We start from the raw sequence: 19,888 nt of genomic DNA on the forward strand, positions 1-19,888 counted from the left end.
CCTCATGATCAGGATCATCAAGGGATCAACTTCTGTTAGATGTAACAAACTTAGTCTGTTATATAGTTGGTTATGTAAGCATTGGTTTTGTAATGAATTGAGCTTAGTATAAATATCTCTTCCCTGCTGTAATCTGATTCTCATTCATTCAGATTAAATAATAAATCTTAGCCTCTAATTACTTCTTTCTCATTCATTCAGCATTGATGTGTGTAATCTTTTGCTAAACGATTTGCAGTCAAGTAATGATATTCGAGTTCCTCCTTGGGAACTTTCTTTCAAAAAAAATTTAAAAAGGATTTCATAATTGCATTATATGGAGTGAAATAGGAAACAAACTACTTAATCTGTACATCCACAACTTCATAAGCGTTTGATTCAAATTACTATATAAAGGTTACAAAAATATAGAATCACCAGAAATGGTGACTCTTCTGCAATTTTATCTGAGATATACATTTTCCTATAATTCAGCAATTCTTCCTACTGATAAGGATATATCCTTGTGGATAATTCAGTATACAGGACCATTCATCTTCTGCTCATATGCATCTCTCGAAATTGAAGGATTCTTTGCCACTTTCATTAGCAGGGTTTCTCCACTTCCTCTCATATCACAGAAAGCTGTCCCACGTTCAATGCCAGTGTCGTAGAATTATGTTAAAGAGGTACAAAATACAGATGCTTGCCACCATTGTTCTTCATCTATATGAAACAATTGCCGCAGTTTTACCTATATTAATTACATTTATCCTGTTAGGTTCAAAGCTTGAGAAGGAGGATATTTATAATGTACAGAGGGATTAGAAAATAAATTGAAATACCTTTTGCGTTTACTCTTCAATGCACTAGAGCTTGAAGGATTACTATGCCAGTTCCTCTTTCTTTGATTGATGAACCAATTGTTGATCTGCTTTAGCTGCAGACCTGTCTCCTGTACCAACCTCACCTTGTCTTCCTCCTGCATATATTATTTAGATCAGTATTTTTGTTCCTTATATGACAGAAGTTGAATGGAAGAAAAGCATTTTTGTAACAGTGGCCAAATACACCCCAGCATATCATACAGACTACAGCAACGCAATTACGAAGCATCTTTCTGTATACATATATAGAAGATTATACTCTAACTGTATAGATATGCGTATATAAGCTACATATACATTTACATTAGTAAAATTTCTCTACTCACAAGCCACAATGAAACTAATCAATGAAATGAGATTTTACCATTAAGCAAAAGTGATGCATGACATGATTCTAAAAGTTCCCAAGTATTAAAACAATTTAATCAAGTCCAAATGCCTAGTATAGCATACAAGAAACTACAGCTCCCATGATGGTAAAAACATTTTCGATCCCAAATAGCTTACCGTTGGGTATGGCCACTTAGAATGTGATTGCCACCAAGCCTTTAAGACAGAAGTGGTGTCACCAGGGAGTTTTCCTGCTCTTCTTTTGCGCAAGATTTCTTCTCTTATATCCACAATCTTGTCCTTGTAGCCCTTTTAGAAAAGAAGAAAAAACATATTAGTGACTTGCACAAGAAATAGCCTAGTTTATGCCCTTATGTGCAACAATGTGGCTTGCCTGTTTTAGCTCATGCTTCAGCTCTTGTCTCACACGCTCCATCAGTGATCGTTCACTCTCAGTTGGGATGAGGGGTCCAAACCCCATGGTGTCTGCACCGTCCAAACCTCCATCGAACAAGTTACTATCACTTTCTATGGGATCATCTTCATCATCAGACATAGTAGCCCCTGTGCCTTCACCGGGAGAGACTCCTGCACACAGGAGAGCACAAATTACCAACATCAGTATGCTATCCTGGCGTCAACAAACTGAACCAATTTTTTTTTTCCTCCTATCACTTGGACAGAAAGTTGAGGCATATATTTCATGACCCAAAAGATAAGTTCCTAATTTTTTGCTATACATCACCTTCATCGAAGGCAGTAACATAATAACTTCACCCTAAGATGCCCTCAGAAGATGGTAAAGAAGAAGGTAAACATCTTTCAGAATGTCATTTTAAAAAAAAAATTCAATTTCACTTGGTTACTTTCAAAGTCCAGCAATTGCAAGAATTGTGAAAACGGAGATCCAGACCAGACCAGACTAACACAAACATGACAGTGGGAAGTGGTCCTGTGATCATTTTCAAGCTAGAATCAAGCACTTGCTCACACCAATGCAGAGGGGTTTTAAGGTTTATGGGAAAGGTATATGCACCTGTCAAGCTTTGAAGAGATTGCTCAATTTCCCAGCATGCCATCACAGCTTCCATTGCATGGACACGAACATGTTGTTGTAGTTGTTCTTTAAAGGAACACAGCAACAGAACATACTGTGTCTACAGTGTCAACCAAGATGAAATAACATAAACGTAAGATATCAGCAATCAATAACCGCCCTCTAGTATATAACTTGTTCCATCACCAAAGCAATCTCAGGTTGTATTTTCATAGAGAAGGGGAAGAAGTAGTTGTAAAAATCGGTAATTATAGCCAGGAAAACCATGTGGGAAAATCTTCGAATATGGGTAACACAAGAAATTGTTGGAAATTACATACTGTTAAAACATAATCACACCATGAGAAACTAGATTTTCTATCATGATGAGTGTCTGCATCTCAACTGTATCATAGCTACTAATGCAGTAAGAAATGTAATTATAATCTGTCAAGAAACTCAAGATTGATCTGATCCACCGAGGAAAGAAAATACATTAAGTAGAAAACAATACTATAACTGGTGTAACGATGTGTTACTGCCAGCACAATTAGTTCCTATACTATTCATATCTTTCCTTTTCCAAATCGAGAGTAAAAAAACCCCAGTAAATATGCTGTAACATCTTGCGGGTGATTGAAATATTACAACACTACAGTATTTTTCAAATCACAAACTCACATATGATGAACATCCATTTGACCAGTTTATTATACTTACTAGTTTAACCAAAGAATTCTGACATGAAAAAAGTTCCATGCCACCATAACATGTTTCCCACCCAAATAAAAAGTAATATACCACTTTCACATTTTTCCTCAGCATCATCATGATCAAAGCCTTATTCCTTAAACAGTTAAGTGAAAATTTTGTCCATGTTACCAGTAGTAGCATTGCATCCATCCTTAATAAATTTCACTCAAACTATCCCTCAACATAATAATGAAGATCGAAGATTTATAAACTACACGCCACAAAATGTCATACACTCATACCATGAGCTTGATAAAATGATTATACTACTAAGTACTCACACACTTCAATATGTCAGTACCATCTTTAAAGTGTTATAAACAAGTAAAATAATCATTGACATTGAGAATTGGCAATCCGTCTCAACTGGTACACATTAGAACATTGCTATTAAGAATTAGGACTATCCCCTCCACCTCTTTCACTAAGGTTGGCAATGCTCGAGGAAAACCAAATATTTCATGAGAAGAATCATCTTTGCACACAAGTTCTTTTTTACCCTAGAATAAAAGGTAATTTATCACTGCATACTAATAAGATGCCGCAAACTTTGCCGGGATTCTGAAAAATTGAAAAACATTAGAATCAATGTGATTTGAGACATGGAATTTTGGATTAGTATAAACTATTAAGAAGTTTCTGATCAAAGTCATACAAAGTACAAATTAGAATAATGCAAAACCAACATACAACTGTACAAGTTTGAGTAATACATGCAATTTGAAGACTTAAATAAAAAAGAAGAAACCAAATTGCTTATTCCCCCAATAGAAAAGTTGACATTAGAAGAATCTTTGTATCTATCTTCCTTCCAAAAGGCTGAAACAACAGGATTTCCATTGGGATGAGGTAAAAAACAAATGCATAACGATAGCTAAGATTGCTAAATGCCAAAAAGCAACCCACCTTCTTCTTTCCTAAATATTGAATTCCATAAACCCACCCTCCCAAAACCCTTTTTTGAAATTATTCAAGCTTGTTTCAATTCAATCAACATGGCACCTTCTCCCAACATATGTCACCAAAAACTCCTCTTCCTACATATCCTATAATGTCTTTATGACTCCAAATGCCATACTTACTACGACTCTACGAGTAATAGGTGTTTATTGTTTAGGTCCCAAGTTCGAATCCCCCTCGGTGATGAATGTTGAACACATCTTTATGTCTTCCCTGGACCCACATAGAGGAAAAAAATTCACATCCAACAAAAATCCGTCACCACTCTTCATTACAAAGGTCCAGATGTCCGCAATCTTATCCTACTCAAATCAACACCACTAAGGAAATAGATTTTTTAAAAAAAAACATTTAATTCTATCAAAAAAAAAACTAGCTTTTTTTTTCTTAAGAATTTCAAGGTGAAAACTTGAAATCATACAAAACCCAAAACTAAAAGATTTAATAACCTATCAAGTCAAGCATGACCCCGTTTTAATTTATCAAATAAAACCTAACAATCAACCAAACACCACTCCAACATATCAAATTATACTCCATAATCCATATATTTCCTAAAATCATTCCGAAAATCATTATGTAATGTAATCTAACAAGGATTACTCTCCAATCTAACTCCAAAATAATTCAATTCATACCATAATTAACCAAAAATTAAGCAACAACAACAAATTGATAATAATAATATAAAACAAATCAAAAATTATATACCATGAATTGGTCCAATTCTTTATCATCCCCGACCATACTATGACCACTTCCAAGAGCAGAATACTTGGCCACGACGTTCTGCGACTGATCAAGCTGCGCACCAATCCTCGGTATCTGGTCCACCGGAGTTGCGATCCTCAAACACGCAACATGCGCCGCTAACAACTGCTCGTAAAGCGGATGCCCTAATATCTCCGCCTTAAACTTTGCATTCTGCCAATTCACTTGCTCACCTCTATCTCCCCCACCACCGCCTCTGTTTCCGGCGCCGACAGAAATCTCGCCGTCTCCGATCTCCGGTTTCCCTGTCTCCTCATTGTGAGTCAACTCACCTGGTTGTGTCGGAATCGCCGACATCCCTGCTGAGTCATCTACTGAGTGAAGGTTTAAGAATTTACTTGCTCCGCCGCCGGAACCGCCGCCGCCTGATGAGCAGAGGATTGCCGAGGTTAGCCAGTTTGGTTGGTGAAGTTGCTGTTGCTGTTGTTGTCGTTGATGGTGGTGGTGTTGTTGTTGGTGGTGCGCCGACATGTTTTGTTGTTGTCCGGTGAATTGTGCCGCCATTTCCGACTGAGAGAGGTGGTGGTTGTGATGATACGCCATTTTTTGAATTTCAGAAAAAGGTAAAATTGAAAATAAAATAAAAAATGGAGGGAAAGATTATATTTATAAGAGACGGTCCATTACTATATTAATATAATAGGAGTATATAATATAAAAACTATTGTAATCGTATAATATAAGGTGAGGAAGAAGGAGGGAGTTTCAGAGAGAGGAGAGAGAAAATTGGTCGGGAAAATGGTGGGAGAAGAGAAGGTGATAATGAGAAAAGTTTTTGTTTTTTTTTTTTTTTTTAAATTATAAAAAGAAAAAAGAAAGCCGCCGAAATTAAATTATAATGGAAATATTTAATTTTATTATTATTTGGGGGGACCATTTTAAATTGGAAAATACTGGGTCGTTGATTTTATTTAATTTGATCGAAAGGTAATATGAGAGACAACGTGGATATATTGTCGTTTCCATGTCGTTTTTGACATATTTTTAATTTTCTTTTTAGGCACAGGTTTTTTATTCACTACAAGTAGTAGCCCAGTAGGATTACTAATAGTCTACTACTACTTCAATGGTAGGGGCCTGGGGGGATAATATTCGACTATTGTCGATAAATAATCTCAACTATTGTTTGTGTGTGGTAAATAATTTGTACGGATTAATCATTTAACGAATTTCTTTAGTTGAGATAGATTATTTATAATTACTGCACTTGAATATTTATTTTTAGAGTATAAATGTACGGAGTACTACGAAGTAACTTAACGAAAGAGTGTTAGTTTGAAATACCTCGAATGAGTGATTATGGGAAATTAGCTTACTTTGTAATTATGCATGGCATTGGCATGCAATAGCTTGTGGCATACTATATGGTGGTATTGGGAAATTTGTAACAGCATTGTCCATGCCCAAGTTATATCTAGTAAGTAAGTCACTGTCCATTATTGTGGCTAAATATTATTTGTCATTTACTAAAATATCAAATTATATGAAGTTAAGATCCATTTCACATCATTGTAAGTTTCCCTTTTGTAATTTCAAGTTACTTAATTATATGTATTTAGATTTTATCTTCTTAGTCAAATTTGGTCACTGATGATACATATACATGTGAGAGCAACATTATTTTTCTCTTGAATATCTTAATTGGATTCGTTAATGATAAATTAGTTACGTAATACATAGATGTGTGACAATTAATTAATAAAAGCAAACTAATTAATTAAACCCAAAATAATATACATAAAATATACTGTAGTACTCCGTAGTTTACTTTGAAAAAGATAAATAGTAGAATGCATTATGTTGTTAGTAATGAAGATCGTGAGTCATAATACTAGGATTATTACTTCTTCCTTTGGTTTAAACTTCTAAATCAAGTGTAGCATAGATTCATAAGCAGACACTTTTACTAATTAGATAATGATGAATAATTCAACTTTTTGGTGAATACGACCTAGAGGAGAATAAATATCTTATACTACTACTGTTAGAGTGATCATTCATCATAACTCTACTCATACGTTGTGCATCAGTATTTTACATGTTTTGCCCCTAAATATATATTGGTCACATTTAACTTAAGAGGTTGAACTAATAAAACTAATTAAATCATGCATAACATTTGATTTATCATGCATGACACTTACCTATTATCTTTTTTTTTTTTTAAAAAAAAAAAACAATAGATTACTAATCCTTGAATCCAATACCTCTCACTTCAAATTACGTACTCTGTCGCTTTATTTCCCTGTATAAAATTGTCTAATATCGACTATTTTTAACTAATTAAAACCAATCACTTTGGTTGATTTAATGAATCGAAACAGGAAGACCTTAATGAATTGATTGCAATGATGACATGGTTGTGTCACTCTTTGCTCACCAGCTAACTTAGGCATGAGCCAAGCCTTTGACACACCCGGCCGTCAAGGCCAACTTGTGTGATTGTTGGTGCAGGTTATAAGTAGCTCGTACGTTTGCAATATATATAATCAATTAACCGATTAAGCTAAGGTCTTACATTTTCACTGCAAGTGAATTTCGGCCACAATGCTACATCATTGTCATGGCTCTTGAGTATTGTATTCATAATATCCCTAATCGAATGGGATAAAAATCTTCAATCAAAACTCATAATAATCATCATATCTAAATTAAACTACATCAATAATATAAGCTAAGTCGTCACAACCTTTCAAAGATTGTTGATCTAATGTTACGCCAAGAAGAATTGCATCTTTAGCAAAATATAAGTGAAATGAAATTGTGAAATGCCATTATACTGTGCATGCATTATGATGTATAGTAATGGATTTAACGCATATACCGCAAAGCTACTCCCTATTATTTGATATAAGTGCGTTTGCTAGTGAAAGTAAAAGGAGGGTAGCATCAAGCATGATTATTAAGCATTGTTAAACTAAATTAAAATTGAAGTTTTGGATTTTATTAAATATTAAACCTTAAAAATGACCACACAAGAAAGACATTTGGGCCCTCGTATTTGGAGGTTTAGCATGGATTGAATCACTTGAAGTCACATCAAGAGCCTTTTTAGAAGCAAATGTTTAAGATTTGAAGTGATAAGATCGACGGTGTAATTCATTGTAGTTGCATTATTACAAATTTAAATCATTTTTTCAAGAATTGGGTGTCGTTTCAATGTTTACCTTACGAGTAACAAACAATCTTAATTTCATTGCAACTAACGACAACAAAGCTACTAGCTCCCTTTCTCTCCCAAATACCCAATATTAATTAGAAGAGGCTAGATATATTGCAAATTAAAAATGGATGTAATAATTGTCAAAAATAAGTTAAGACTATATTGTTCCAAGTCCTCGTAATTTTCTTTAATATTTAATACTCCATATTTCATTAATATTTCAATATTAAAAAGAGTTAATTAAGTTCAAAAATTATAATAAAAATAAGTTTTAATAAATTTAGATAATTTTAGCTAAATTACACAAATAAAAATCAAAGAACATAAAACATACAATTACTATGTTAACGTCAAAAACTACGGAACAGTTTAATCAAGTCAAATACAACACCCAATTCTTGAAATAGTGTTTACAAGTAACGGACTACTACTCTATGTAATCCGTTTGTCACACTTAAAAAAAGCGAAGGTAGTGTAAATAAAAAAAAAAAAAAAAAAAAAAAAAAAAAAAACTCTCCAGGGTCCACAAATTTCGTTGGTACTCTCCGTCACTCGCGGAACAACGACGTGGAAGCTGATAAGAAGGGGACACGCGGCGCTTGCAAAACTAATGGACCACCGAAGTAGGGCCCGTAAACTGTCACGCGCCGTCTCTGCGAATTGAAGCTGTACACGTGGAGAAATTATAGGTCGTGAGGACCGCTTGATGAATTTTTTTGATTCTCATTTACGCCCATGTCAGCTCAGTACTACTGTATGGAATGGAAGCTCTACTCTGTCACTGTGTGTCTGTGTATTCCCACTCGAATTATTAGGTGTTGTTTGGTTGGAAAATAATCTCTTTTAAAATTAAATTTTCTAGAAAGTATTAAAAAGAAGATGTGTTTGGTTGAAGGGAAATAAGCTAAACATGAGAAATAGCAATTTTAAGGAAAATACAAATTCCCACAACCCATGGGAAATTACTCACCAACTCCCCTTTGTGAGTTGAATTTCTTAGGGAATGCAATTTCCTATAGTGTCAACCAAACAATTTAGCTTAATTCCTAGGAAAATCATAAGGGAAAAAATTTCCCATAAAATATAAATTCCCACGTGAACCACACGAGCACTTAATACGTTTCGATGAACTATAGGGTTATTAATACGTTTTTACTTTTACTGTTACTCGTATTACATTCTTTTTTTGACCCATACTCGTATTACATTCTTACTTGTTCCATTTCATAATAACTGATTAAACGTCATTTTAAAATAAAAACATAAAAGGAAAAAGCTAACGAACGTTTCGGGGCGTTGGATAAAGTAACTAAAAATAGAAATATTAAATTAAAATAAACATTAATTACACCGATTAACGCGTAATTTTATCATGCATTTCCAAATTAATACTACTTTAGGAAATATTTTAAGTGCTAATCTTTCGCCCCGAATACGTCCGTTAGCAAGATCCAACATAAAATAATCTACCTCTTCTATTTCATAATAAACTGATACTTCGTACATTTCGATGAACACAAAGTTTAATTAAGAAATAGTTGAATTGAATGAGTTGATTTTATCAAATGGTTCATAATTAAGCAATGTAGGTGAGATAATATTTTTTATTCATAAAAATATTAGTGATCTGTTGCTATTTTTCGAAGTATATATCAATTATTAAGGAACCGACGATAATAAAAAGGTTCGGCTATTGCTTAATAGGGAGAGTTTATATAAATATCACCTAAGAAGGTGATCATATCATCTTTTAAGAAATTAAGCATTGCTGCTAGTCATTGACTCATTTCTAAAACAATCATAGTGATCAATTGATCATAGGAGTGATCTTTTTATTATTTTAATCACCATTTGCAGTCGTTCATCCCCTTCAAGTAAGTATTAGACTACCTTATTAATGTGATAATTTAAATATTAGTCAAAATTTAAGAGCTTTGACCTAAAATTAAATGTCCTACTACAAGTCTACAACCTTAGAGTTTTTTTACTCAAGAAGATCTAAAATGCCATAAATAAGGAATGCGAGTTTCTTTTTTTAAATCCTATACATAGAATTGATTGAAGACTATATATGTACGTTTGAATTGACTATAGGGTTAATAATTAAGACCTTTGAATTAGTACGTTGGACGAAATAATATGATGAAACTGATCTAGTTTAAGGTGGCCCAATATTGTATTAAGCTAAAAGTATTGTAAATTTGTAAATAATTTAGTATTTACAAATGATTTTAAGTTTTATTAGAGAGTGTGGTGGCTACCAATTGGTTGCTGGTGTAGTGGTGATTGGGGCTACACTTGGTTGGAAGGACCGCGTGTTCGATCCCCCGCAACAACAATTGGGAGGGGACTGGAACCTAACCACCCAGAACTGATCCTCGAATCCGGATTAACCCAAAGGGTGAACCGGGTGGGAAAAAAAAAAGGAGTGTGGTGGCTCTTGTTGACCCATCAACTAATTCTATGTACGTATTGCATGAAATCTATAGGATGAACATTTACTTAAATAACTCCTATAAATACAACTTTTAAGTAATTAAGAATACTTCATATTGATTAGTATTTTATGTTCACCAAAAATCAGATAAAGAAACTATGACCTTAATTATTATCCAAATTAATATATGCACACTATACATAACCTAACTATACATAAGCATTATATTATTCTTATAATACGTCCCTTTAATTAAAAGGGTACAAAAGTTGTTATACAGCATAATCTATCTTCTTTTTTTTGAAAAAAATAAGAACAACAAGATTCATAAAATTGACATGCTAATTTTTCAACTGACATGAAACAGTATAGTTAGCTTTTTTTACTCTATTTGTATAACTTTGGATGAAGATCGACAACGAACCATCCCTAACCCTTTTAGCAGTATTCGGTGGTTAGCAAACAGAAGTAAAGTACCCTTTTTCAATATGGATGATTAAAAAGATGTATCCTCAATTATTTTATAATTACACCGTTTAAAATATTAAATTATGTATGTACATGCATAACCTTGATTGAAATAATTGACCTTGTTTAATTGAAATTTTACACTATTGCTAAGAGACGATCAAATTAGATTTTCTTTCTTTTGAAGATATATACAATTAGATATTTTGTGCATTGACAACTACTATAATCGCGCGATCCCATTTTTGGAATAAAGACTTCAATTGTTGTTGTTTTTCTGTATTGACGATTATAAAACCTTGATCACACACACACCAAAGAAAAAAAAAAAGCTACTCACCTGTATACTGTAAAATTAATCTTGAAACGTTACAATTAAAAAGAACGAAAGAGTTACAAATGGTCATAGCACGTTAAAGTTGAACACAGGAGTTGATGTGTGTGTGTAGGAGTAAAATTAAAAGGAATCATGCATGCTTAAAACTGTACGTAGGTCAGCCTAGGCAGAGGACGTCTGAGAGTGTGAAAGGGCAGCCAAGACAGGAGGTGCCCAGCTTTTGCTGAGACCGCCGCCGGCCAAAGTTAAGGCCATCTGCCTTCTGATCAACTTTATTAGCTAGGTCCACTTCTTCTTCATCTGTATTTTTGTTGGAGGATTTTAATAAGCTTTTTTACTGCTTTACTGTGCTTTGAGTGACAGATTAATAGTAACTATTCTAATTTTTGTGTGATGTTATCATCTTTTTTAGTGTCATAGATGAGTACAAGCTTTTCATGCAAGGTTCAGAATTTTGGCATGGTATGTAACTGTTATGGTAATAACTAATAAGCTAAGGTAAGAGTAAATTATCTAGTGCCACGGGTGTATATATGGTAAGACAAAGTTATGAGTAAAAGGTTTTTACTTGTATGAAAGTAAACTCAATTTTTTTAGGGATATGAATCGAGTGGCATGTTCAAAGTAAAGGTTTTTTCACATCTTGATATGATCATATTGTATAATGATACTTTGGATTGTATTATTTATTATCTCTTCTTGACTCTCAATAATTTTTATATAGGTCATAATTAAATTTCATTACGACTTGATAAAAATAATATTACAACATACTAGCAAATTAATAAATTATAACGATATCATAATGATAATATATTTTCCTGCTAGTCAAATAAATAGTGAATCAACCTAAAGTCCCTAAGTTCAACTTGATTGATGAATAGAATTACTGGACCAAAACTAACTCGAATTCTCAAGTTGAGTTTATAAAAAAAAAAAAATCACCCCAAATACCTATATAGCTAATCTCAACGCATGATTATACATTGAACATGATCCAAGAACCAAATCTAGAAAAATGATCCAACTAACCAAGATTAATTACATACAAGTAACAATTTCAAAATAAACCAGCTAATAATTTTGGTACTTGTACAAGAATACATGCACATAAATCAAACAGACAAATTCAATTGAGTCGTCAACTTTTCCTACATAATATAGTCACGCACAAAACCGGCAATGCCACATAGCTTTCAGTTTTTTACAGTGAAGAATAATAGGAGAAGAAAACATGGTAAGAGAATAATATAAGGCGTGGGAATTGAATTGTAAATGGCATTACATATTTACATTACATTACATGGTCCCCTACCCTAATTGGAGCGCAGCGTGCCCTTGTGCCAACGGCAATCTTCCACATTCTTACAGTGGTCACGCACGGCCCCCCTTCATCTAAGGTCCCCTCCCTCCCCTTTTTTGTCATCCTCTTGTGCACGTCATTGCTTAATTAGGTCCAACGATTTGAAATACGGGGGGCATTTGTTTGATTTCCTTCGGCAAATGCCCCTTTCGCCAATGGGTATTTGTATATATTTGTGCGTGTGTCACGCATGTCGCACACTGACTCAGTATAGCTGTATATGGTAAGGTAAAGGTATATGTATTTAGTACGTATAAGTGTATTTAAGATATTAGATTCTTCATATCAACATTGCCTTTTATCTAATTTAATGCCACATGGAGATGACATTTTTTTTTTTTTACGCAACATGGAGATGACTTCTTGTCTTACGGACTGATTAAATCATTGTATTTTTGCAACTACTTAATTAACTTATTAAAAGGATTTATACACAACTTTTTTCATGCATTAATGTATGTTCTATTGTTATGAGGTAACTTTTTATTAATTTGAGTAATTAATTTTTATTGCATTTTGTTTAACAAATACATGGTTGAATGCAATAGAACACATCATCATATGGTCTTTTATGAGGATTGTCAAAGTACTTTGATTTTTAACTAAAAGTTGATAAATTAGATAAAGTTGGATTATAAGTTTGATAAGTCATAGTAAGTTTTTATATAAAAATCTCCTAAATTTATTTCAATTACTTCGGGATGGATTTAATATGACAAAAGTGTTTTTAAATGTAAAAAATAGGCCCCAATTTGGAAGTGTGTCTGTTCCTACAAAGTCATTCATCCATCTTGAAGTTTGAAATTTGGCAAGTTAACTAACAAATAATTGAGTGATCATCAATCAACTGTGGTTGTAGAAAAGGGAAACTTGTAGTCTAATAATATCTGATTGATAGTGAGTCAAAAGTTCCACATTCATCACCAGAATTGGTAGAATAATAATAAATAATAATTGATTTGTAATTTTGTATTATACTTTTACGGGGAAAAGAAGTTTAGAAACATTCAGCCAAATTTTAATACTTAAAATCATCGTACCTTATACATTGTTCAATAAAAACAATAACCAACAATATTAGTCTCATCCTTTTATCATGTACAAGTTTTGTGTTACGGGAAATAATTAATGTGTGGCCATATTCATATCGAATGTATAGCATATATATCGTACACACAAATCTTTTTTGAAACTACCAAAATTGGAAAACAATGCTAAGTGGTAAATTTGTATACTACTCAGAATGATGACTGATATATATTATTATCGAGGCCTGGTAAACTAGTTATAATTAGTTGTAATACTCGTATTAAGAGTGAGGACTTTTTGCATAATACACGTCTCACACATAGACAAGTCGCACCCAAGATCGACTATATCTTTTCAATCTGTACAACGTTAAGGTGACATGATGTCAACATAATTAACAGTAATATGATTGTAATCAAAACATAAACTTTAGTTAAAACAGAAAGTCATACTAACATCACTTATCAATACAATTCAAGGAGCTAGTTGATTTCGTAGAGCACCTTCTAGCCTTTTCCTTGTATACAAATTCTGTTTATGAAAGGCACCGTCGATCCAATAAAAAATTGTCAAGTATATATGAATATATCCAGAATTACATGGCCCCTCCACGTATGTGGTTGCACCCCATATCAAACAACATAAGAACTTTATTATGTTGTCATCTACTCATAAGTTAAATTTCATCTATATTCATCATTTAATAATTGATTAAGCATATAGTATCTAATAAATTAAACAAATAATTGGTTAGGTTAAAGTACATTTAATTTGATTTTAAAAAAATAGGTTTGGTACGTCAAGATAAACTATAGGAGTATTAAAAATGGAGTATTATTCTTTTATATATATGGGTCCCATTAATACTAGAAAATCAAGAACTAGGATTAAAGAAAAGGAAATACTAGAAATGAGGCTTTGATGGAGGAGAAAGTTCACATCATGCATGATTGTGGACGATAAAAGTCGTATATGTGAGGCTTTGTCTCCATTTGTGCCTCTTTTTGGGGCAAATCTTAATGTTTTAATCCTTTTTTAACTAAAAAAGGATTAAGTGCTAACATCACACTTAAGCACTAATTGAACTTTTTTAGGTTTAGCTAGATTTTATTTATTTATTTCTTTTTCAACATGATGATAATGCAAAGTGGAGTTTTTTCTTATCAAACATAATGATAGTACGTGTATCTATACCAAACATTCATGAAATTTAGACAGGTATTACAAAACAAGTGTAAGAAAGAAATTGTGAAAAAATAGACTTTATAGTATTACGCTCATTCTTTTGTACGAAGTATATGTCTAGCTGTCCCGTTTGCCTTTTGTAGGTTCTCCATTAATGTAGAAATTTAGTTAGCTAGCAATCTTTCGGCACATTCTCTCATATATATTGTTACAAATCTATACATTGAGATCAATCTAACAATATATCCTTCTATATATATACTTCTTAAGTTTTTTCTTGTATAGCAATAACTTTATTCATCATGGTCTAATATTTTTTTTACATCATTTTTTATTTTATTAAATAAATATTAATTGAGGCAAACAAAAACAAACGGAAGTAGTATAATTTCGTTGACTACGGTATAAATAATAATAAGTATCATATTATATTCATATGCTACTAATAGACACACATCAATATACAGTATATAATAAATACATGCACAACTTTTGTACAAAAGTTAGTTATAAGAGTTATTATTATTTGTCATAATCAAAATCTAATTGATCCACCATATTAAAAATGATAAGTCCTTTTGTTTTCTTTGACATGGTATATGATGTTACTTGATGACTTGATGTACCATTGATACGCTCAAATATGTGATGATATTAATGATGTATTACATTGGTTGATTAAATTTGTTAAACTACTTGTTATGAAATAACTCTATAAAAAAAAAAAAAAAAACCAAACCTCTATATGAATATGGATCTTTATCATACACCATACATGTAGTATTGTACGTAGTATATCACTTTCATATTCGTAATTTCGTTAAGTTATTTGAATTTCATAGATTATTTTTTTGATGCATGAATTTCATAGATTATAGAAGTATATATATTTATTAAACATCTCACAAAATAACAAAGAGATTACTATATATTCATCACTAATTATACTTCATATTATATAGTTTGAATGATTAATATAATGTTGAACATATTCTTGATTTGTCGATTACTTCTTACAAGTAAATTCATTGCTTCTCTACTGTCAGTCAACCACCGACCAAGAATGTTCAAATCATCTTCGCTTTCACATACACTCTTGTATAATCAAACTTTTCTTTCATTGGTATTTAATAGCTAAGCCAGCTATATAATATAATTAAGCAAGATACAATGTCTTTTATTTTTTGAAGAGCATAAATAATGTATTAGCTTGATGAATTTTAATTTGAGTGAAGTTTTATGGAGTAAATATCTAATACTGTTAAATATGACTTGAAATACAATGGCAAATGGTCAACTTCAAATGCACATATCTCTTAATCCAAAAGTGATCTTGAGGTGATTCAAGTTGGAGGTTATACCTTGTTTCAAAATCTTTCGAACAATAGGTCATATGCCTGATTCCGATAAGAAACGAGAAAGTTATGGCCGTTTTACGAAAGACTGTCGAAGTTGGGGAAGCGACACGGGCGTGCCCTACATAGCACGCCCATGCCTAGTCGAATGAGACGTTTTTGCTTCCTATTTTCGGGTTTGTTTATGACGGCTACTAATGATATTCCTTGGGGAATAATTTAGGGTTTCTTTAGGGTTTTCTTATGTTATATAAGGAACCATTGGGTGGACAATAAGAAGTGCTAAATATTGATTAATTAGCCTAGCCAATTCAAGCCGTTATGTAACTCCACTTTTGAGAGATTTTGTGAGATGGAGAGTGTTGTATCTCCTTTTGTTATCTCTCTTGTTTATCCTCCATGAAAGCTAATAAGAATATACTATCCCTTACCCTGTGGACGTAGGTCTTGTTGACCGAACCGCATATATCTGTGTGTTCATCTCATCTATTTTCTACTTTATTTCTCAAATTTATATTTTATATATTGTTCTTTATGTTCTGCGCATATTAAACACATAACCTAAAGCAGTCGATCCTCTTCTATTTCCTAACAAATACAAGTATGAATATATTCATGCAGTTTTTTTTTTTATAAAATGTCTAATAATATTATTTCTATGCATGAACGGGCAATCTCGATTTAAAATTTGTACATTACCTTAAATGCAAAACAGCTGTATAAAGGAACATAGAAATTAGAAAGTACATTGTAGTTAGAATCGACTCAACGTCTTAACATGATACTTTGTAATGAAAGTGTGTGAGAATAAAAATGGTTGAAAACATGAGGATAATTTGCCCAATATGCTGGATGACTAGAATATAATAAAGAATCAAATAAAAAAAATTCAAGGAATCTACATCCTTAAATATATACGTATTAATTGTACACATCGATTATCCCAAACAAACAAACATCCATTTCCTTGAAATAGAATCAATCTTGAAAAGGGAGCCATCACTATCAACCATACTGATAGAGTGATGATAAATAGATGGATAAAAACATTTTCAATTATCATGACATATCTTAAAGCTTTGAAGTTGAAAGTAAGAAAAAAAATTCATCCTTCACTTCTTTCTTCTTTTTTAGTAGTTTTTCCATGTTATTCTACCACTTACTTTTGATGCCCTTTATTACTTAAATTCTCTCTTTAAAAGCTAAGGTTTTGTTTTCTTAATTACCTCCAATTATTTTGCTCTTTGGAAAGGGACATAAGGTTGATAATTTGATGCATTTTTTTATTTCCACTTATATAATTAGATAGGTGCATACGCAAGATATTTATGCATGGTGTAAATGATAATTCCGATTGATATTTTGATTTTCTAGTGTACTTTTCTAGATTCCCTTGGGATGGAATACACTTAAGAGTAGGGTTTCCAAATTTATAGCCAAAGAAAAACAATGATTTTGTACTCATACTTCATACTTATTATCTAAGGCCGATATAAATATATTATTTGATATATATTGAGGTAGCAAAGCCAGTGAGGTATAGATCAAAAGGAGAGTGTGGATTCAATTAATATCTAGGTTTTAAGAGAGTTTTCTTTTTCTTGTGAAATTGTTGAGTCCCTTAGGTTTTGATTGATAGTTTTGAATGATGACAAACAGCTAAGGGAAACAGGTCCTTGAAAGTGTTCGATACAGTTGGGGAACCAGCTAACATAGAACACTGTTTCCCCAGACAAGTTATTACTTACATGAGTTTTCTTATTGAACTAACTTGTCTTTATACAGGGAACAGTTATATGATAAAAGTGTTATGTACTGGTAGGGAACCAGTATGTACTGTTTCCATGGTTGCTACGTGGTAAAGCAGTCACATACTCTTTATTGTGCATTAACCATGTTACATGTGCAGTAGTTGAGTTGATTCCAAGACTTGGAGCATAGAAGCCTTTCGAAGATATTTCGAAGAAAGATTGTTTGCTCATAATAGAAGTATTCAAGGAAGATTCAAGTCTTGAAGATTACATGAAGAAAAGACGATTTATGCTTTAATATGTTATCTAGGTTTTCATGTAATATGCTCCGTAGTATGCTTGCATGTTTGGGTTATATAAGTGCTTAAAAGTATATTGAAGTATGATATGAAATCTGGTACAAAGTTGGAACAGGTTTCATAACATGTTTCAATTCAGGGAACCAGGTCGGGGAACCAGGTTCACTGTATTCGAGCTGCCGTTTTGGAAAAAGATTTTACAAAAAGATTTTTTCGAAAAGATTATCTTGAAAATATTTTGTGCAGCTGGAAATAAGATGAAATATTCTTGGTTACCTAAAATCTAGGAGTATTTATCTTAATTGATTCTATCTTTGTGATTAAATCAAATAAGATAAAAACTTTCCTAAAATTACATTATATCTTATTCTCTAAGATTGTGTGATTTAAGGAAACTAGGTTTTAGGAATCTAAGCTTATATAAACTCATCTTATTTCACATATTTCGTGTGCCTCTCCAGAAATTAAAAGAGCAATTATTTGAGAGCATATACTTAAGCACTAATCCCATTCATCAAGTCATATACAAGAGCATTCTAGTACTTAAACTTTTTCTCTTAATTAGCTTCGTAGAAGTGAGATCAAAGGGGAGTTCTTGATTCTTGTATTGAGTCTTTAACAAAGGGGTTAAAGGCTGGGTGAGTGTTTGTGAGTTCAAACACATTGGGCTTACGAGTGTAAGTCGAGAGCACACTCGGAGTAGAGTGTGGGGTTTGCTGGTTCCCGGAGTAGGAAACAGCAGAGTGTTCTTTGTCTTTGTTTTTCGGAGTAGATTAATAAAGAACTTAGGATAGGAGGACGTAGGCCTGAGTTGGCTGAACCTCGTTAAATTTGTTGTGTTCTTTATTGCTTTGTTTTATTTCGTTAAATTTGTTGTCTTCTTTATTGCTTATTTATATTCCGCTGCGTACGGGAACCAGCACAACTGGTTCCTCACACATAATCCGAAAAGAAGCAAAATTAGCCAACGATTACTTAACACTCAATTCACCCCCCCCCCCCTCTTGAGTGCCCATTGAACCTTCAATTGGTATCAGAGCCTAAGCTTCTCGAAAGAGTAACATCTAGAGGAGTTAAGAATGAGTACTCAAGAATTAAGTGCAATCGGTTATGACAACAAGTCACCCAAGTTTAATGGAAATAATTATGCTTGGTGGAAGAACAGGATCCAGAATGTTATCATGGGTATTGATTATGAATGCTGGCTCGTAGTTAAAAATGGTCCTAATATCATCCTCAAGACAGATGTGGAGGGGAACCAGGTTCCCAAGAAGGATAGCGAATTGGTCATTGCTGATTACAAGTTGCTGGAAAAGAATGCTAAGGCAATGTCAATACTACAACAAGCAATAGGTGAGACCGAAACAAATCGTATCTCTGGCTGTAGTAGCGCTAAGGAGATATGGGACACCCTTGAACTTGCGTTTGAGGGAACCAGCGAGGTAAAACGGTCTAAAATTGATTTAATCATGTCTAAATATGAATTGTTTGCCATGAATAAAAATGAAAAAATCAATGACTGCTTTCGTAGGTTTATGACTATTGTAAATGATCTTAGATCTCTTGGTAAAAATTTATCTGACGAGGATCTTGTGAGAAAATTATTGCGTAGTTTAACAGATGCATGGACAGCCAAGGTAACAGCAGTATATGAAGCAAAGGATCTGTCTACCTTGTCTCTGGAACAGCTGATTGGTTCCCTTATGACTCATGAGATGCTGATTGACTCTAAGTCTGAGAAGGAACCAGCAAGAGGCATGGCGCTTAAGGGAACAGTAGAAGATG

The 19,888-nt window shown here is 32.9% G+C and overlaps 1 protein-coding gene across 2 annotated transcripts; it reads right to left on the reverse strand.

The window, feature by feature from the left end:
* Positions 1-288: 288 nt before the first annotated feature.
* LOC110705661 (homeobox protein knotted-1-like 3) lies at positions 289-5,524 on the reverse strand. Of its 2 annotated transcripts, none has more exons than XM_021883574.1 (6): positions 4,657-5,524; positions 2,233-2,353; positions 1,591-1,784; positions 1,374-1,505; positions 825-961; positions 289-705 (listed from the first exon to the last, which is right to left on the reverse strand). In XM_021883574.1, the coding sequence occupies exons 1-6, from the start codon at positions 5,257-5,259 to the stop codon at positions 702-704; spliced, it is 1,191 nt and encodes a 396-aa protein (XP_021739266.1). In that variant the 5' UTR covers positions 5,260-5,524; the 3' UTR covers positions 289-701. The 2 variants fall into 2 exon arrangements, with proteins under 2 accessions (XP_021739266.1, XP_021739258.1); XM_021883566.1 differs by having other exon boundaries at positions 289-733; positions 4,657-5,523.
* Between the last annotated feature and the right edge of the window lie 14,364 nt (positions 5,525-19,888).

This window comes from Chenopodium quinoa, unplaced genomic scaffold (genome assembly GCF_001683475.1).
Source record: "Chenopodium quinoa cultivar QQ74 unplaced genomic scaffold, ASM168347v1, whole genome shotgun sequence".
Classification (NCBI taxonomy): domain Eukaryota; kingdom Viridiplantae; phylum Streptophyta; class Magnoliopsida; order Caryophyllales; family Amaranthaceae; genus Chenopodium; species Chenopodium quinoa.